This window comes from Cryptomeria japonica, chromosome 6 (assembly GCF_030272615.1).
Source record: "Cryptomeria japonica chromosome 6, Sugi_1.0, whole genome shotgun sequence".
Classification (NCBI taxonomy): domain Eukaryota; kingdom Viridiplantae; phylum Streptophyta; class Pinopsida; order Cupressales; family Cupressaceae; genus Cryptomeria; species Cryptomeria japonica.
Window position 1 is genome coordinate 134,756,591 of NC_081410.1, and position 21,475 is coordinate 134,778,065.

The window sequence follows — 21,475 nt, forward strand, 5'->3', positions numbered from 1 at the left end:
TTGGTAGAATCTCACCAGGTCTTGTCCGCATTGAGTCATTCTTAGGGTTAGACTAGATTAGACCTCTTGTAAACCCTGCTCTTTTGATATTTTTTTAGAGCTTGTTTAGTTTAAAAAATTCTTCGGAAACGTAAGGCCCCTTGATGACACAGCAATCACAACGACCACTGGTGCTTATCCACACGTAGAGACCCTACTAAAAGAACATTGGAGTCATCCTAACTGATCCTTCTTGTGATATCTTCAGCAGTTAGCGACTTTATTCAAGAGAGGATAAGATGCCTTTGGGTATTTTATTCTGTGTATGATTGTGTACAAAATACACGTCAACAGAATGCCAAGTGAATAATATGTCTTTACACTTTCCCTTTCACCAATGCTAATAAGGGATATCAATTAAATAGAAAGCTGTCTCTGATCTAACCTCTGAAGTATATGCTGTTTGTAATCTTCCAATCTGCAACTTGATCCAATTGCTCTCTCAAATATAATGATAGAACTATGGAATGAAATCCGTTGTTCCTGCTATGTCTGATATACTCAATAAGATATAGAGGACTGAAGATATTGCTAGCAGCAATACATTTGCTATATCGGATTTGACAATGTAGTCATGCAAATTATGGTGTATTGCTTATGAACGATATGCTGCTCTTTCAGATTTGTATTTATGTGTTTGCAACTTAAGGGGCTGTCACTGATTTGGAATCAATTTGGCTTGTGCACCCGATATTGTGCCTACGGCATTTGCTCAATAAGAGCGATCCAAACTGGATAAGAAATAAGATTAAGATATAAACTCCACAATGATTGATTGAGAGAGATCTATTCGCTTCTTATACCTTGAATATCGATGTGATGCCATCAAGGGACAAGTCCTTATCTCTTCATAACAATCAGTTTGTACTGATTAGTCTTCTAATCTGTGCCTCTTCATAACATAATCCCATTGGTATTGTTCACATAATCGCTGTCTGAACATATATCAATCGCTCTCCTTATCTTAACCACTGTCATTACCAATCTTAATTGGATCTCCTCAACAACTCCCTATCAAAATCATCGTCTTCTTAATGCAAGTATTTGATCGCTGGTATAACCATTCTTTGTTTATCAATCTGTTATGATTAATCAATTAGTCAAGTACTGTCACCTTTATTGATTATGATAATCTTCCTTGATTAATCAATGATTAGTTAATATCGTAATTGCTGCCATTTGTCTTAATGATCCTTATCGATCAAATCATCATCTTTTCTCTTAAATCGATGTTGCTTAGGATTATTCAACTTCGTTGTCTTCCTATTAACATTAGTCGATGCTAGTTTAGATTTCTTCATTGATCTCTTAATCCTTATCTTGTCATATATATAATTAGATAAGGCAGATCAATAATGTTCTTGTTTTGCTTAATCGAATATACTCCTTGATACTATGCTTTGTCTTGTTATTTATTCGGTGCTTCAAACCCCTTATGTAAGATGTATATAATAAGTAATATCACATTCACCTTGGCCACTATCAATGTACATCGTTTATCTCTTCTGCAATTTTGTCTCTTCTTAGAGACTTCACAAAATTGATGGTGTGTGAGATACTAGTGGTGTATTGTCGAGGACGGCGACATCACACTACATAGATTTCAAATGACTCAAAATGACAAGGGGATTAGAGTGCTATTTGCAAATAATTTACTTTTTCTGCAAGTTTCTCAAGAGAAAAAGTAAATCTCCAATCTAACAGGTTATTTGTTACAGAGAAACCTTGAGGCAAGTTCCAAATGGAATTTTTCAGGTTGCTCACAAGTCATGCGGTGCATTAGGGTGCAACATAAAAATTTATGCAATGCCACAGCAGATAGATCATTAAGCATTTGTAGTCAGCAAAAAATGCCTATTGTTACGTTTGATAATATTTGTTATCTACCAATGTATTAAGTAGGTTATCACTCTTGGGTAGTTAATGTGTCAGTTGGTTGACGGTTGTGTTCCTCTCAGCAACCGTCGAGATCTTTAAATGTGTTGCGTACCGCAAAGGAAAGTAGTATGGAATAGTCAGGTCAATTGTAATCCTTGGTCAACCATCTCTAGCCTTCTTCTCTGTAATAATTGCATGTGTGAATAAAGATATATTTTATTGCTGTATTTGGTATGCATTATTATTTCCTATACGTAATTTATCAGATATAGCAGCAAACATTTTGGTGCCATTGCCTTAAAAGAAATCGGGTCAGCCTTGAGTGATTCATGCCCGTATACCCCAATAAAGGTGAGAAGATGACACAAGGTGGTCAAGACCAAGCGATTAGGTGATCCGCCAACCCTCGGCCTAAGGGAGCACAGGGACGAGTTAGAGCCTGGAAGTACTCAGAGTGTTGGGACGCTGGAGGTGGATGTTCAAAGGACACATCTATGGCCAAGAGTGCAAGGAAAGTATCAGAACGCAGAGGTCAGAACAATCCACCCAGGTCTGGCACACCCAAAAGTACCCAGAGTGTTGGGGATGCAGGAGGTAGACATGTAGAGGACGTGCGTGTGGTCAAGAGTGTAGGGAAAGCACTAGAATGTAGCGATCGGAACAGTGCACCCAAGTCCGGCACACAAAGGAGCAAGCAGACGAGAAACCAATTCACACGAACTTGCTCCTCGTCGAGGAACCGAGAATAGGGGGGCCTAAGCCAAAGACTCCAAGGAGGAGAGAGCATAGAAACTAAGGTGACCAAGGTGCGGAAGATGCAAAAGGTTGACGCATAGAGAGCTCACGCATGGCCAAGAGTTCAAGAGAGGCACAGGAACGCAAGGAGCAAGACAGTCCAATCTGGTCGAAGTTCGAACACACGTGTACCTTCCACGCAAGGGCAATGTTGCACAACCAGAATACCTAGGAGAGGCAAACACTCTCGAAGTTCACAAGAGATGGACCAAAGGACCCTGTACAGCACTGTAAGACATGTATAACAATATGGGAGGCGTATGGCCAAGATGACCATGATTACTGGTTGAAGGCATTTCTCCCCACCCTTCAAGGAATTGCTATTGACTAGTACACAGACCTAGATACGAACGAGAAGGCCAAGTGGAGAATTGAAGAAGGCATTCGAAGAGTTCAAACTCCTGAGGGATGACAACGACATCGTGGCTGAAATCTATAATACCAAGCAAGGGAAAAATGAGGGTGTATGTGCTTACTACCGTAGGCTCAATGAGTTGTTAAACAAGATGAAACACCAGCCAGTCGACAAGTTGAAGAAGAGGTGGTTCATTGAGGGATTGATCCATTCGCTACACAAGAAGATGAAAGTAGTGCCTCTGTCCTCGTACGCCAATGCCTACAATCGGGCGATGGGCATCGAGAGTGAAAACAAAACATACTCCCGAGGGAAGAGGAAGACGAATGACAAGAGCACCGAAGGTAGCAGTGATGAAGAATCCAAAACCATACAGGCCCTTCGACGAGATATGTTGAGAATGATGAAAGAATTGAAGGCCGAGAAAGGAACCAATAAAAAAAGTAACGAACTATGGTGTATTGAGTGCAAAATTGAGGGGCACACAAAAGATAATTTCCTAAAAAGATGTTTTGTGAGATTTCCCAAGTGATGGGGTCATTCAATAAAGGAGTGTCCATATAATTTGAAGACTAGAAGTATGCAAGTACTCTTCACACAGGGAGAGTCTAGCCCATCGAAACCACAAAATGTATCGCTTGGTGGCAATGGAAATCAACGAGGACGAAACCAAATACAGTACGACTGAAAGATCCTGACTAAGAGATTGCTCAATTTTGATTTGTTTTGTTACAAAATCAATCTTTAACTAGCGTATCATAGCTCGGAGTTTTTGATGAAGTTTTCAGTTTTAATGCATTTTGGGGGTTTTTGGATGATAGAATGAATAATGCAATTTGGAATTCAAGACAAGAACAAATTACAACTATTGAAACTAAATTTCAAAATGTCTGAATTATTAACAGCAACTAATAAATGCAAAGAATTAATGAATTTCAACACTAACATTCCAAATTGGCCTACCAAGGGTCCAACGCCTAGCTTGGAGGACTTCTTTATTGACTTTATTGAATGGAAATGCTGCTACAGGAGCTTCCAATGTATTCCAAAAGATCCAAAGGGTTTTATTCTTCAAAACAATAATTATCAAAAACAATTGAATGGATAGCTAGAAATTCTGAAGATTATTCTGAAACCTTGCCAGAGAGATCACCAAATTGACCCTGTTTTCCCCACTAATTCACTGATGTATCTCCAGTATCATGCAATTTCTCCAAACAAACCCTTGACTTCTTCTTATTGACTGCTGACAATAAATTCTGAGCTATAAAACTGAACCTAAACCCTTGCATTTATTTTTTATGGTCCCAAGGCAAGAGATGATGGTATGGCCCTCCCTGGAGCGGTACGATCTGCAAATCAGACTGCTAAACCTGCTGCAAACTGCTTACAAACTGCCCAGAATTGCTGGATCGGACTAGCCAAAGCTGAGGAAGTTGGATTTTTGCAGATTATGACCCTTAATGGTCAGATACTGTTCATACAGTGCTGCCGTGGTGTTACTGGAAGTGTGGGATTTCGTCCACACAGTCAAATTTGGAAGGGATTTTGTCCTCCCATGGCTGCCATAGCTAGTACGTGTTGTTGCAGACCTCAAATCATCAAATCATATTGTCGGGCCTAAGCCTGACCTCTGGCCCTATCCATGCAACTAACTGTTCCATCCTGACGAAATTGTCCAAATACCACATATGATCCCAGCTTGGACAGCCACTAAAAACTGAGAAATCTAGTGATATGAAATCACTGATCAATAAGGATATCGCTACCAGATCAACGGAAATAGGTGACAAACTCAAACATGAGGTATATGCACCAACACTGCTCAACAAGGATGCCTCTAGAGTGACTGGCCCACTAAGAGGGGTATCAATCAAATCACTATCACTCTCATGAGAGTGGTCAACTACCTCAACTGGAAACTCTGGTTCAGGCAACTCATAGCCCTTAACATCAGTTGCATCAAGTTGCATAAATGCAGTCCCCAAACAAAGAGACATCGTCAACCTTACTTGCCTCGTGTAATCCATCAACAGTGGATATGAGACCATTACCATCCCCATAACTAATAGTGGAAATGTTGTGAGAAAGGTGGAGTATAGCACTGCTGTCATCAAACTGAAAATCAAGATTTTTTTCAGCCCTTGTCTCATCACTTATGAGTTCAACCCTTGTTGGCTCAACCTGTATGCATTCTTCCCTTGGAAGAAATAAGGATCTAATCTGAGATTCACTTTGTTTCTTTGCGTCTTCAAGTTGTCTGCATTGTTCCTTGACCTCTTGCAAGCATTGACTTGCTTGGGCAGCGAGCAATTTTGCTTGGGTAGCTCTATGCAACCAGCTTTCATTCAGCTTTTGACAACGCTCAACATCTGCTGCTCCAAAGTATACAAAATCAGATTTATGTTGAATTGTATCTTCCTTATGCTCATGGTCCATGCTTGCATCATGAGTACACTCAAATGTAGGATGTAACTCATGGTTCTCTTCTTGACCAAAAGCTGCCATAACTTGAGATGATGAAGTTATGTTATTGCTGCTATGAATTTCAGACTTATTGTCATACCTTAGAATTTTGTTTACAACATCTCCCATGGGCTGATTCATAGTTGTACCCGCTTCCACTTTGTGAACAGCATGAGGTCTCAATGGTGTGCCATGAATCTCTACTTGACCCAATGTTGTTTCTTCTTTAGAACTCTCACAAGATAACTGATTTTCGCATTCAATGTGGCCACCTGTAGGTTGCAAAATACACACAAGTGACCCTTCTTCCTCTTGATCCTGCATGTTAGACTCTTCACCTTTCCCAAGGCTTTCTGTGCTATTCTTTGATTCTTCTTTCCTTCTTTGTCACTGATAGAAACTTGTAGGTACCAAATCATCATCTTCACCTAGTATACCCATAAATTGTGTGAAGGAAAGGTGGTCGTGTATCTCCTTAGGAAGAGTGCAATAATTATTGTGGCTGCTCATAATTGCATCATTGAATGCCTTGGCAGGAGGCATCTTACTTGTACTTGATGATGGAGATGAAGTCTTAAAGTGCCCATTCTTCCTAGAATGTTTCTTTTCCTTCTTTGGTGAGGCAGGAAGGAAAATAGGTATTAATCTCCCATCCTTAATTCTAGCCATTGTACTGACCTGTAACTGAATTGATTTTGGTTGGCAGGTTCGATGTTCTGATACCACTGAAAGATCCCGACTAAGAGATGGCTCAATTCTGATTTGTTTCGTTTTAAAATCAATCTTTGACCAGCGTATTGTAGCCTGGAGTTTTTGAGGAAGTTTTGAGTTTTAATGCGTTTTTGGGGTTTTTGGATGATAGAATGAATAATGCAATTTGGAATTCAAGACAGGAACAAATTACAACTACTGAAACTAAATTTCAGAATGTCTGATTTATTAACAGCAACTAATAAATGCAAAGAATTAATGAATTTCAACACTAACATGCCAAATTGGCCTACCAAGGGTCCAACGCCTAGCCTGGAGGGCTTCTTTATTGACTTTATTGAAAGGAAATGCTGCTACAAGAGCTTCCAATGTGTTCCAACAGCTCCAAAGGGTTTTATTCTTCAAAACAATTGAATGGATAGCTAGGAATTTTGAAGCTTATTCTGAAATCTTGCCAGGAGAGATCACCAAATTGACCCTATTTTCCCCACTAATTCGCTGATGTAGCTCCAGTATGATGCAATTTCTCCAAACAAACCCTTGACTTCTTCTTATTGACTACTGACAATAAATTCTGAGCTATAAAACTGAACCTAAACCCTTGCATTTATTTTTGATGGTCCCCAGGCAAGAGATGATGGTACAGCCCTGCCTAGTGTGGTACGATTTGCAAATCAGACTGCTAAACCTGCTGCAAACTGCTTACAAACTTCCCAGAATTGCTGGATCGGACTGGCCAGAGCTAAAGAAGGTGGATTTTTGCAGATTATGACCCTTAATGATCAGATACTGTTCATACAATGTTGTCGCGGTGTTGCTGGAAGTGTGGGATTTCGTCCACACAGTCAAATTTGGAAGGGATTTCATCCTCCCATGGCTGCCATAGCTAGTATGTGCTGTTGCAGACCTCAAATCATCAATTAGAAGCAAAATAATGAATCAAGATGCCCCCAAAATGAATCACCTCCTTTCCTTTATGCCTCTAAACCCTACATCGAACTTCCAAGGGTATCATTTTTAAGATTCCAAGGAATCTCATTCTGTCAAAAGCCACGCCCAGCCTGAGGGTTATTTCATCATTAACATTTGTCCACCTTTTTAAAATGTTTTATACTCCTAGGGGGCGTACAAGGTAACTTTTAATATAAAGTTACTTATTCAATCATAAAGTAACTTATAAAGTTACTTTTGTAAAATAAAGTTATAACTTCATGAAGTTGCTTTTATTAAAATTTTCTATTAATAGGAAAAACTTAAAAGTAACTTATAACCTCTTATAAGCTTTTATAAGCTTTTATTATAAACTTTATTTGAATAAGTCTTCACCAAGCTCCAAAATTGACTAAGTATAGCTCCTCCTGGTGAGCCAAACATCTCCTAACCCCATCATTTGTCTACGGAGATGACTAACAAGCATATCTAGGATTCTTGAGTGATCACTGGAAAAATGGGGACATTACAACGACTCCAAAAGACGTCCTATCATACAGTGCCAACAATGTAGTGAATGGGGACACTTTGCGAGAGACGACCAGAATAAGAAAGACAACATACAACTATTGTGCAAATGGTATGGACCCGAGAATCATGAAGACACCGACTACCCAAAGCAACAGGGTATTAATATGCTGGATGTAAAGGAACAAGACGAAGCAATTCTGACAATAAAGAGACCACAAATGAAGAAGGTGATGTACCCAAACACTTGTATGAAGGAACGACTCCGAGAAGCCAGAGCCAAAGTAGAACAAGTGTTGGTGAAGGAACGAGTAACCTCCAATGGAACTGTAGGTACGTCATTGTGGGAGTTAGAGAAGAACATAGTTCGGCAGATGATACAAACAACCATACCCATCAAGGTGGGAGACCTTCAAACTGTACCACAACTGAAAATGGCAATTGCCAACACAGTTAGTGATGACACAGTCATCCAGGAAACAATGTAAGCCACAAAAGGAGGAACTGACGGGAAAACCACCACCCGAAGGGAATGAGGCCAATGATTCAATGTTGCTGACAGTGAGCATCGGGAGGAAGCCGGTTGTTGTCAAGATGGAGATAATGGGCCAAAAGTTGGCAACACCATCGTCAACGGGGACTTCGGAGTTAATGTGCTCACGAAGGACATTTGGAAATTTGGGGAAGCCGACACTCTAGTTGTCGACCTTCCACTTGGTAGGTGCCGATCAACACGGCATCGAGCCGTTGGGAACATTAGTGGCACAAAAAGTAATGATTCGGACACAACAATTTTTCTTGGACTTCGTAGTCATCTCATTGCAGAAGAAGGCGTACAATGCACTCCTTGGGAGGGGATGGTTGATTATGGCCAAGGCGAATCATAATTGGAAGGGGAACACACTCTCGATCGAGAGTGACACGAGGAAGTACACCATCGACCTGAGGAATCAAACGGTGAGTAAAGAAATGGCATCCTCCGACTCAGAGTCCAAGGGTGGAGAGTTAGGTATGGATGAAGGGAGGAAAGGAATGGAACCTAACGATGAAGGGGTGCTCGAACTAGAAGATTGCTCTAAAAATGAGATGAGTTCCTTGAATGGACAATTCCACTGGCAAATGGAAGACTATGAGGTATTTTTGCCAACAAAGAGCAACCCATGGAAGCATGTAAAGTTATGGATGATACATCTGGTAGTACGAAGATGGAAAGTGGAAGGGAAAAGCCCACAAAGGAAGAACAAAGGCAGTACAAACAAGGGAGCTTGCATGAAAGGAAATCATACTTGTATAGAGTCAAATCGTACGCAAGTATATTGTTAAAAAATATGGAATTGAAAGAAAAAATTAAACAGAAGGAACTGTACTGGCAAAGACGAACAATACGCAGGAAGTCCGTCCACCGTACAAAGTGCATGAAGATTGGCCACGAGGCTATTTTTGTACATAGTATGGAAGGCAGGAAGGGGTCATGCAAGGAGCGGATCATTCACCGTACGGCACAACAGCGAATGGCAGGAATGGGTCATGCAAGGAGCAGGTCATTCACCGTCCAAGCACAACAATGGCGTACATCATTCACCATACGAGCACAACAGCAACGTACATCATCCACCGTACAGGCACAACAATAGCGTATGTCATTCACCATACAGGCACAACAATAGCATACATCGTCGACTGTACAAACACATGTATGGGCACATCAACTGTTTCATCTGTATGGCACATCAACTTATACGGGCTGAACCGTACAAGGAGTTTTAATGGCATCTAAAGAAGTTCGTACGGTAGTAGGAAGAAACAAATCCATACAAAGAGTCCATATGGTGATTGGAGAAGCAGATACAGTTTCAAAAGGAAGCAAATCCATATGAGGAACGACAATTGAAGAAGTCTATACGGCAAGAAGCAAAAACCATACATGGGGGTAGTTTGCAGAAATCCGTACAGAAAGGATGGGGTCAATCTCAGACACAACAAATTGGCAAGCCGTACGAGAAAGGAGGATTTAAGCCACATGACAGCAAGTCGTATGACCAAGGAAGACTTACATCGGACAAGGGGAAGTCAAGAAAAACAAAGTAATTTCTAGTACGGAGATCAATTTTGAAGGATAGTACAACTTGAACATAATTTTGATATGAAATCGTTGTATTTTGGCTTTATCAACAAAATATTTGGCATCTTAAAAAGTCACGAAAAATCATGTGCACCATGGAGTTCCATGTGGTTTTGAAGGTCTTACTTTGTCATTGGCAACGGGGGTGCTGCCCCTCGACCCCGCCCTGTATCGCAACAGGGGTGCTGCCCCTCGACCCCGCCCTGTATCGCGACAAGGAACGCGTCCAGGCACTGCCACGGGACCCCATGAAGGGTAATGCTCCTTGATCCTGCTGGGGGCGCTACCCACAGACCCCATTGGGGGCATTGGCCCCAAACCCCCATTTGATTTGGCATGTACACTACAAGTTGGGGTTGCCCAACCCACGTCATTGTCTATCATTAATCTTCCCAAATATTACTTGATGTTTACTTGTCGTCCGGAAGACTACTTTTTCTTTTGGGGGGGATGATGTAGTCAACATAAAATGCCTATTGTTATGTTTGATAATATTTGTTATCTGCCAATGTATTAAATATTTGTATTAAGTGGGTTGTCACTCTCGAGTAGTTAATGTGTCAGTTGGTTGACGGTTTTGTTCCTCTCAGCAACCATTGGGTTCTTTAAATGTGTTGTGTACCACCAAGGAAATTAGTATGGAATAGTCGGGTCAATTGTAATCTTTGGCCAACAATCTCTAGTCTTCTTCTCTGTATTAATTGTATGTGTGAATAAAGATATATTTTACTATCATGTTTGGTATGCATTATTAGATGTAGCAGAAAACACCGTCCTTTTAAATATGATACCTTTAACATTTTAATAAATCCACTCTTGATAGCGAGCAAAAATAAATAAATCCACTCTTGATTGATATGATCTTGAAAGAATCCTTTGACATACATGTCATCCTTACAATGTACCTAAACTTTTGTCCATGGATTTCTTTGAAAACCCTCATTAAAATATATTTTTCAAGTAACACACAACCTTGACATATATGATGCAATTTAATTAGATTCTTCTATTAATAAGGAAGTGGAATTGTCCAATCAGTGCATGGCAATGTTCAGCTGTAACCAAATTTCCAAGTGACTTCCATATATATTGTGCACTACTAAATTTGTTTTATCATATATAAATTCCCATTATCTTTTTCATTAAAGCAACTCCGGATTCTTCAGTATTTCTTGGGAACTCATACCTTAACCTAGAGAACCTATTTTGGAGGGGACGGACAGGAGGGAGGACCTTGTTCTAGCAACATAGGAAACTCGATTGGAAAAAGTATGGATTTAAGAGAGAACCAAATCAAGGTGTTCATCATCCTGCAAACGGAAACTTGATACAGTCAAGATAAAATAAAAGTGAGTGCCCAATGGTTACAATTACACATCACATAAGATTTCTTGTTATTATATTGCTCACTGTATTTTCCAGCTACACTGTAGAACACACTACACTTAATGTCTGCTGTCAAGATGTCACAATTGGATTTCTCCTCAACATATGAAAAAGCTAGACGCATTCGCAGTGCAATTCTTCTTCTATTGTCAGATTCATCCAACAATTATATTTTAACATGTACAAATGCAGTTCTAAAAGCTCCAAGTTCTTACCACAAAACTGAACCAGGACCAGAACCGAAATCCAATACTTTTGTTGGAGAGAAGTTTGGTAGTCTTCGAGCAACCTAAAGACATTTATTACAAAACTTAAGGGTATCAAAAATATAAACACATAATCAACACATTATGTCATTAATATATAAATAAAATAAACTATAAACTATCATTATAATTTTTCTCTTGAATTATTTGCAGTCATAAACATTGTATTTAACATTACCACCCACATGATTTTTGAAACTCTCAAATAATCCAACATCATTGAAGCAAAAAAGTAAAAATTTTAAAATGCATTTCATTTTCCATCAATGTAGACAAAATAGGTGAGTAAAATAAGGTCATACATATATCAAAGAGAAAACAATAGCTACATCAGCATCTTTTATCCTTAGTCTAAAAGCACTTGATTTCCATCCATGTGACTAAAATAGATAAATAGAATAAGGACGGACTTATGTATGTGAGACTAGTGGAGGGCTAAATTGAGCATCTCTATCTTGAGCCTAAATGTATTCAATTTCCATCCAGCTCACGAAAATTGGAAAAACATATATAAAAGAAAACAGAAAAAGACTACATTAGGCATATACATCCTCAGTCTAAATGTGTTTGATTTCCATTAATAAAATTAAGGTAGATCATAGGATAAGGGCATACACATATGTGGAGCAAAGCAAAGAAGTACCACATAGGGCATCTCTATCCTTAGTCTAAATTCATATAAAAATGCACTTCATTTCCTCGCCAAAACTGTAGTAACAAACTAGACCCTGCCGAAAATCCAACAGGGACCCATGTTATCAAAAGTGAGATGTAAATGTGAAGGCAAGTGTGTGTGGGATCGATGTCAAAATTCAGGAATAAAATTTGGCTCCATGCATACATCTGTAAAGAGACAGAGAGATTTTAGTGATAAGGTTACTGTTGTGACCATTTCACACATCGCCCCATCGCAAATGGGGACCCCCTCTTTTTGTTTGTTTTTCGCTCGTTGTTCGCCTTCGTTTTAGGATTTTGTTAGTCAGTCAGTCGTCTGGATTTAGGGTCAACCCCTAGGGTTTTAACTTTTGTCTTTTCAGGCCAGAATCCAGTTGGTTTTGAGAGTTTTTGAGCTTCCTTTCTAGGATGCAAATTTTGAATGCAATGAATTCGCCAAAATGGTCTAATTTTCAATTGGAATGTTGATGCAGAGCTTTAATTTGTCTAAGTATTGAAAGTGAAATGTGAATTTTTGTCCGATTGAATATTTTGACCAAATTTTGACCTTTTTTGATTTTGATCCTGGGCATTGGAATTGATTTGTTTTCGCCTCGTGAAGTGTTAAAATGTGAAAAATCATGTTATTTTGGCCTGTAGGAGCAAAATCGCTCCTGTCCCTCAGTGAAGGACGGGAGCTCATTTTCAAATATCCCTGCAGAGTCCAGACAAATTTCGAGTTGGAAGTGATGGAGAACGGCGATATCTTTCCATTGAATATAAATTGAAGATTTTCATGAGCACAGAAATGCCTCCAGGAGGAAAATCGCTCCTGTCCCTCAGTGAAGGACCGGAGCTACAAATCAAATTTCGCCTTGTCCTTGCAAGATTTTGATGACGTGATAATTTGAAGAGGTCTAAAGGAAGATGCTTTGCCAAATGAATATAATTTGAGATGCAAAAATGAAGGAGAATGACCTAGAATGCCTAAATCGCTCCTGTCCCTCTCCAAGGGACCAGGGCGAGGTACCTTGTAGCTCTCGTCCCTCTCCCAGGGACCAGAGCGATTTCCTTCATTAGGCAAGATCCGAGCTAAAATCAAGGCAAGTTTACGTACAAAGGCAAAGGAAAACATGAGATGAACGCATTGAATACAAATTGAAGATTTTTTTAGACGTCCACAAGAGTGCTAAGACCCAGTTCGCTCCTGTCCCTCAGGAAGGGACCAGAGCGATTTTTGTTGTAATTGATTTTTTGGCCAAGTTGCAGACAATGTCAGGGCATGGACGAATAGAGTGAAGAGGGACGAGTCCGTTGAATATAAATTTGGAACCTGGCAAAGTGAGATAGTGGCCACAAGGGAAGGATCGCTCCTGTCCCTCTCCAAGGGACCAGGGCGATACAATGGTGATGATACTTCCTACGCAAGTTCAAGATCGTTCCTCCAAAGGTCAAGGTCGACACAAGTCAAGACAAGGTGGCGAGGGACACTTCAAGGCGTCTTCATCATGCACAAGCACTCAAAGGTCGTTATAATGAAGAAATTTGCACCCTAGGACCTAGTTCGCTCCTGTCCCTCAGGAAGGGAGCAGGGCGATGTTAGATATATTGGTCATTGTGTGCAAGATTTACGTAAGGACAAGATTTCGCAAGGTCTTAGAGGGTCCACGGAAAGATAGAAAGGTGATGCATGAAGATTTCAAACGTTAAATAATCGCCAAAATCGACTTAGGGACCATATCGCTCCTGTCCCTCTCCAGGGGACCAGGGCGATTTGCTTTGGATCCTTCGTTTTGCTTCAAGTACGTGCTAAGTCAAGACTCCATAAGGATAAACAAGGTTCAAGCCATCATTTGAAGATAACATGCAAGAGTTTTGAACATCCAAACATTGCTAATCAAGGTAAAAGCTCATATCGCTCCTGTCCTTTGGACAAGGACCAGGGCGATCCTATCAAAAGCGCTCATATTCCTCCAAAATCGAAACAAGGCGAGGTTAAGCGAGGCAAGGGACGACGTTTGGAGGACATCACAATGAAGATCGAAGATCAAAAAATGCAAATTAAACGTGAAAAAATGAAGATCGCTCCTGTCCTTTGGACAAGGACCAGGGCGATGAACATCCAAAAGGGACCCATGAACGCACACAAGGCAATCAAATTCGAAGGACCATCAAAATGATCAATGTTGAACGTGGAGATGAAGGAGTTGGACGTAAAAAAAAAATGCAAAAATCAAGACAAAATCATGGATCGCTCCTGTCCCTCTCCAAGGGACCAGAGCGATGAGGGAGAAGTGCGAAATTATCTTCAAGGTGCGAGTCTTGTCAAGGAAGGCGCAAACATCATCAAGGGAGTGCGAGTGTGTCTGAAGGAGCGAATTTCATTTCAAAACAAAAGAAGGCACTAGTTTTATCCAAGGCGAAACATCTATCCAAAGGTGGTGCGAACTTAATCTCACTTGAGCGAACTTGCCAAGGACATATCAAAGGTGGCGAAGTTGTCATTTTGAAGAAGAATCACGTTGATGACCATCTTACGTCAATTTTGCCTAGGCAATTTTATTCGTTTTGCATTCTAGAGTTAGCTCTTAGCTGAGGTATGGCGACATTGGTTTTATTGCTTTGATTTTAATTGTAGATCGTCATAGCTTAGATTTTGAAATTTTGTTTTCCCTTAGCTCAATCTTTTTTAGGAAATGATTAATAAAGGACTTATCATTAGGTTTCCTAAATTTTGCTCTCTAATTTATGTTATGTATTGCAAAATCATGTTACTAATTTTGAAATGTTGTGTAGGCATCAAATGGAGATCTCATCAAGGAAAATCAAGCCGGATCAAGGACGGTCTTCGCCAGGACGATCAAGCCAAGACATGGGCGACCTCTTTCAATCCAGTGTTCCAAGGCGAGGTACATCATCTTCCTGCACATCAAGGACACAAGGAGTTAGAACAAGGGCTCGTTGAAGAAACAAAATAGTTTCAGATGAATTAATTAAAGCAAGTTTCTCAACAACATCAAGTTGAATATCTACCAAGTTACAAGTGTCAAATGAGGTGGCATCCTAGTCATCACGTCTCCAATCAGTGAGGTCCATCTCAGCATGTCCAGATTCAATGTACTTAACTCATGGAAGGTGGCACAAACTCCGATGTACCTACCTCGGCTATCCATTGGTCGATTTTTCTAGAAGGGACATGTGTCCAAGCAATACAATTTTATCATTGGTCAAACATTAAATGTTATGTAATGGTTGTAACAAACCCTAATTAGGGTTTTTCATTGTAAAATCTTGGCCATTGATCTTGAATTGATCTAAGCCATCAAATTGTATTGTGGGCACTATATAAGCCCAGGCACTTCATTTGTAAAGGCTAATGAGCAATAGCTAGAGAGTTAGAAGATAGAGAGTAGTTAGAATATAGTTGATAGAATAGCAATTAGAGTAGAATAGGAGGACAAGGCAAGAAATTGTTGCCATTGATTGTAAACAAACTCCATTTTCATTGAAGTAATGGTGAAATATGTCGTTTTCTTGCAATTTGCATGGTTTCTTGTTGAGTCTTCAATCTTAGATGGTAGATGATTAAATGAATGGAGGGAATGTGATTGATTGATGGTGGAATTCGTACATCCATACTACTAGCAGTTTGTTGATTGCAAACTTGCCTTGTGTAGTCGACTGGAATCGTTCAGCTTAAGCTCAATTTCAATTTGTCGCCTCTTCATTGATATGCATCAACTTGGATGGTATCTATGCCTGCGGTGATGATTTGAACATCATAAAGCTTCCCTAGAAGATCGCACTAGCCTTGTGTAGATGTTCCATTGATGTCAAAACAAGACCTAGTTAGAGTTTCATCAAAAATCAAATCATTGCTCCTACATTCTTAGTATTAGGATTAGATCCTCTTTTCGCCCTTATCCTTTTTTCCTTTTTTTTAATCTAAGTTAGTAAGAGCTTGTGTTCTAACAAAGCAGATCGGAAATTCAATGTAAGTCCCCTTGTGATTCCAGCAAATCACATCATACCACGGCGAGCTTATCCACATGTAGAGACCCTACCAAAAGGAACCTTGAAGTCATCCTAACTGATCCTTCATGCGAATCTTCAGCAGTTAGCGACTTTATTCAAGAGAGGATAAGATACCCTTAGGTATTTTATTCTGTGTATGATGGTGTACAAAATACACGTCAACAGTTACAAGCATTTATAATCCAAGCTTTAAGTAGCCACATTAGGCATCCATATCCTTAGACTAAATCTATTTGATTTCTATTGATGGAACCAAAATAGGTTGTTAGAATAAGAACATACATATAAAGGAAAGCAAAAAAGGGCCACATATAGCATCTCTATTCTTAGTATAAATTCACACAAGAATGCATTTCATGAACACGTAAGTTCTCCCTAGCCAAAACTTTAACAAACTAGACCCTAGAAAACACAGCATGGACCCATGTCATCAAAAGTGAGATGTGAATATGGGCGAAAGTGCGCATGGAATAGATATCAAAATATAGGAATTAAATTTGGCTACATACATACATATGTATAGACACAAGAGATTGTAATGGTAACATTGCAAGCATATGGGACCCAAGTATGAAGAGTATAAATAACAAGATCAATAAATTTTGATTTATTATTTGTAAGTTCACAAAAACGCAACATAATGATGATTAGCATGGATCATCTCGAAGAAAGAAATTGGAAAGACGTAAGGTGTATCCATGCAAATGTTGAATTGGTAAATCTTACTATCTAAGTTATAATGAGAACATCACTTATGCAAAGAAATGTCTAGGCAACATTTACTTCTTATTCTCACTTTATGTGCTTTCTGACAATTGTGTTTCTCAAATTGGCAAACACAATTTAAGTCTAGATGAACTAGTGAGAACATTGTTAATTATTTCCACACATCAAATATTGGAAGAGTGATTGGAAATCCTTTCATCTAGCAGAAAAACACCCCAGCTATGGACCATTTGGCTAGAAAATTAGTTGTCACGAGCCTATGACCATGACATCCTAAAGTATGTTAAGGCTATGGAGAAACTAATGTATGATATCACAAAACTTATTTAGTTAGCCTACATGTGTGGTTAGAAGTCTACCTTGCCTTTTGTTGTTTGTTCAAAAAGCTTAAAGGTAAAAGTAAAGCTTTGTTTAGGTTGCAAACAAACTAGATTCCAATTTGACATATGAGATCCCCTTTTGCAATCTCAAAAGGGAACATTTTGAACTTCATTTACCTATGATATTGTTCCTTTTCTGCAATTTGAGATACAACCTCATGACATGGCTCAAAAGCAAATCAGACCTAGTTAATCCATGTATACTCAGCGCAAAGAACTCTTAAAACGTTATTGTCATGTGTTTTATGCCTTCTTGCTGATGTAAATTTATAGGGATCTTCCTCAATGATATTGCATGTTAAAACAAAACCTTAAGGATATTTTTCAGGTATTGAATATTTGGAGACACTAGTAACCTCTTACATATTGTGTCTCTATTCCTGTGAATTGTATACATTTTTTGTATATCTATCACTTTCTAGAATGAGTTTTGTTGATGTGTTTTTATGCACCTCATACACAAAATAGAATACGGAGTATCCTACCCTCTCTTGAACAAGGAAATCTTGAATGCTAAGGGTTAAGAACAATCAAGAAAACCCCAAGGTTTACAATGCGGACTAAGCGACTTGATTGCTTAGATAGACTGAATTTTTAAATGTGGGAATGCTAGTTCACTCAAAGGGACTCACGTAATTGTTCTAAGATATCAATCAATCCTCTTCCTCAAGATGACTTAAGATCTTGCAATTCAACTCTTTTAACTACTTCTAAGAATGCTTTTTGAAATAAAATGCAAAAAAGTTAAGGTTTAGTAATGCAAGAAATTATCAATGACTCGATGAAACCCAATCAAACTTTGTTTCACCATTAGGAACAACTACACAAAGTTGATGCAATCTTCTATGGAGTTATGAAAGATTTTCAAATTGCTTACACGCATTAACACCAAAGGAAATGCAAAGCAATGATAGTAAAGCAATTGAACTTAAGCATGGTTCAGTCTAACCATGCACTGCAACCTTCAATCAACAAGCTACAAATGGTATGAACATATAGGTTTCACCATAAATCACTAAAAATGCCTTCCATTCTACTAAGTAACTTGATGCAACAATAACTTTTAGTCTAAATTTGAGATATTTGAAACCATGCTAACATCCCAAAATCACACATAGGCTCACCAAGCTTCAATAAGTTTGTATTAACTTTGGCAATATTTTGGCAACAGTTTCACATAAGTCTCTTAAGACAGAAAATGAAATGAGCTAGCTTATATAGAGCTCTTATTACAAATGAAGGGCCCAAATTGATCTAGAATCAATGACCAAGACTAAAACAACTGAACCCCAATTAGGGTTAGTTACAACCAACTAAAGAACAGCCAATAGAAAATGAACACCTTCCTTGGCACAAAATGCGAGGAACAAGGACAAATGGCAAAATCCCAAGCCAACTAATCCTTTAACAAAATTTCTTCTAGAAGGATGCACCCCTTATCTCTTTCTTTGGTTGCATTTTAGTCCTCGTTTGCACAAACTTGGGCAAAATTTTCACCCTCAATTGCACAATCTTGGCAGCTTTTGCCCTTCTATTTGCACAAATCATTCTTGCTTAGATGGCTTTCTATGCTTCATTTGCACAACTTGGGCGGCTTTTCTTGCTCCATTTGCACTAGATCAGACAGCATTTCAACCCTCATCTGCACAAGTCAATGTGCTCGGTCGGCTTTTAGGCCTTCATTTGCACAATGTTGGCGGGATTTTGTGCTTGGTTTGCACAACTTAACTTGCTAAGTCGGCATTCATGCCTTCATTTGCACAAGCTTGAGCGCTTTATTGAGGTTTGTTTGCACAAGTTAGGCGACAATTTGGGGTTTGATTGCACAAGATCAGCTTGTTTGGTGTCACGGTTTTTCATGCTTCATTTGCACCAACACATGTTAGGGCGGAAATTTGTCCTTCCTTTGCACAAATCAGACTTGTGTTTGGCCTTTGCCTTTGACAAATTGATCATTAAGATGATCATTTTGATGCTACTTTCCCTCAGACTATCTCTAGCCTAGGTGCACTTCAAGGGTTCATTTGCACAAATACCTCTTCATTAGCAAGCTAATATCATGACCACAACTTGAGCAAAAAATAAATGAATGACTTAATCATAAGCCCAATGCCTTCACATCTCGTCTTTTGGATATTCTTCATCATTGAAAGCAATTATAACAACCATTCTTCAAACCTAGCCTTCACCATACCAAAACCCTAGGACATATCTATGTTTGCAAATGAGACCCCGATGACTTGATCACCTCATACAACTTAATCATGCAAGTCTCAATCTAACAAAACCAACCTCCTCACAAGCAAAGGTTGACGACTAAGAGACTAACACTAAGCCAAGACAACAACACTAAAACCTTAAGCATAAAGCGAAAAAAGTGGGGGGTCCCCATTTGTAATGGGGCGATGTATGAAAACATCACAACAACGCTCTAATCTAATAATCTTTATCTAATTGACCACTTGCTAACCAAATGGTTTCACATGTCTTACAATGCCTTACAGGGTACTTTGATCCATTCCCCGTGAACTTAGGGAGTTTCTTCCTGTCAATATTTGGACTTGCCAAGGGAGTCACCATCTTTCTTAGTCAATATGTAACCTATGCCCAAGACCTGATTGGAGTGCTTTGCTCTCAATGTTCTGGTGCTTCACTTGCACTCACGGCCACGTACGAGTCCTCTACACGTCCACCTTCAGTGTCCCTTGAACCCTAGTTACCTTCCTTATCATTTCTGGACTCTCTCCTACCTAGGTTTTCAGCTCAATTCCCCCTATTCTTGATTAATCTGATATGGATAGGTTCTCAATGTCGTGCAGATTATTCTCAAGTATCTCAGCAACCTCATTCTCAAGGTTTCCTTCTTCATCTTATAGAGGCTATACAGATTGATTACTCTCTACGGACTTGGTCACAAAGTTTTCTTTGTCAAGCACCAACTGTACAAACAGGTTGCTTGTTTGGTAGGCAAGGTCTTTGTTTGCTTCATCGAGGAGTGGTAGGTGTCTAGCAATCTACTCCCACTCACTCCTTGTATGATGTGTGCATTCCTCGTTGGATGGTTTTTGTCTCTCCCAACTACGACTCCTCACACTTCTACTTTTACTTCTTGATGGACTTTCCAATTCCTCAACAATTCTCCACAACCATTGTCATCGTTCACTTTGCTATCTCAATCGAAGAGATCTTCTAACTGATCCCTCTCCCTCTTCTCAACCAATTGCGGTACGAGTTCGTCTTTGTTTGACCACAGGGGCATTAATTGTCAAAGGTACGACATCTACTTGTACCACATTCTTCTTCCTCTGATTCCTTACCTTATACCATTGTAGTTTTTGTCATCGCTCTCGGTGCCTTTCTTCTCAAAGATCTCAAAGGGCAATAAAGTTACATGTCAACAACCTCGACAGTCTTCAGAGAAGATGGTCAACCTCGTCGTTCACTGTTAGGTTATCTCGAATGGCACTCTCAAGGAGCTCTCACATAAAGTTACATGCCAACAACCTCAATATTCTTCAAAGAAGATGGTCAACCTTGTCGTTCACTATTAGGTTATCTCGGATGGCACTCTCAAGGACCTCCCGTTGGAGAGCCTCCCTTCAAATGTACAAGTTGACAGATACTTCCCAGAAGTACACCAAGTCTTGCGCGTCAACTCTTTTGTCGTTTACTCATCCTCTTTAGTTTCAATTACTTTGGGTTCTTCTATCAGTCAGCCCATTACATCGTCATACTACCTATAGCCATGTTGCCTATCTGCTAAATTATATTTTCCAAATTCATACTAGCAACAACACCAAATGTTTACTCTAGTAAGATTATGCTACTTAACAAACAGAGTAAATGAAATTAACTTACAAAACATAGATTTTCAGAAGATAGAAATACCAAGTACAATATAACTTTTGAAAGATAGAGCATTTATTCCATTATGCAATGTATACATAACAATAATAACAAGTCCCCGATACACACAAAATGACTACATAAATAGTAGTCCGCAATTGGTTAAGATTACCACCCGCCAGGAACTATCAAGTAACAACTATGCATTGGGAACAAAAAACACAATTACGTAACATAGTTTTATTTACCAAATAGCTGACTAACTTCTACACACTTTATACTTTCAGCTAACTAATACTTATTTATAAACAAATTTGGCACACTCGACCAACTACAATCTCCCTTGCACATAAGATAA

The 21,475-nt window shown here is 39.2% G+C and overlaps 1 protein-coding gene across 1 annotated transcript in view; it reads right to left on the reverse strand.

The window, feature by feature from the left end:
• LOC131044232 (uncharacterized) overlaps positions 1-21,475 on the reverse strand; it is a 108,308-nt gene that overhangs the window by 72,612 nt on the left and 14,221 nt on the right. The window contains exon 3 of the mRNA XM_057977514.2: positions 11,426-11,499. Coding sequence (XP_057833497.2) covers positions 11,426-11,499 — 74 coding nt within the window. The remainder of the gene's footprint in view (positions 1-11,425; positions 11,500-21,475) is intronic.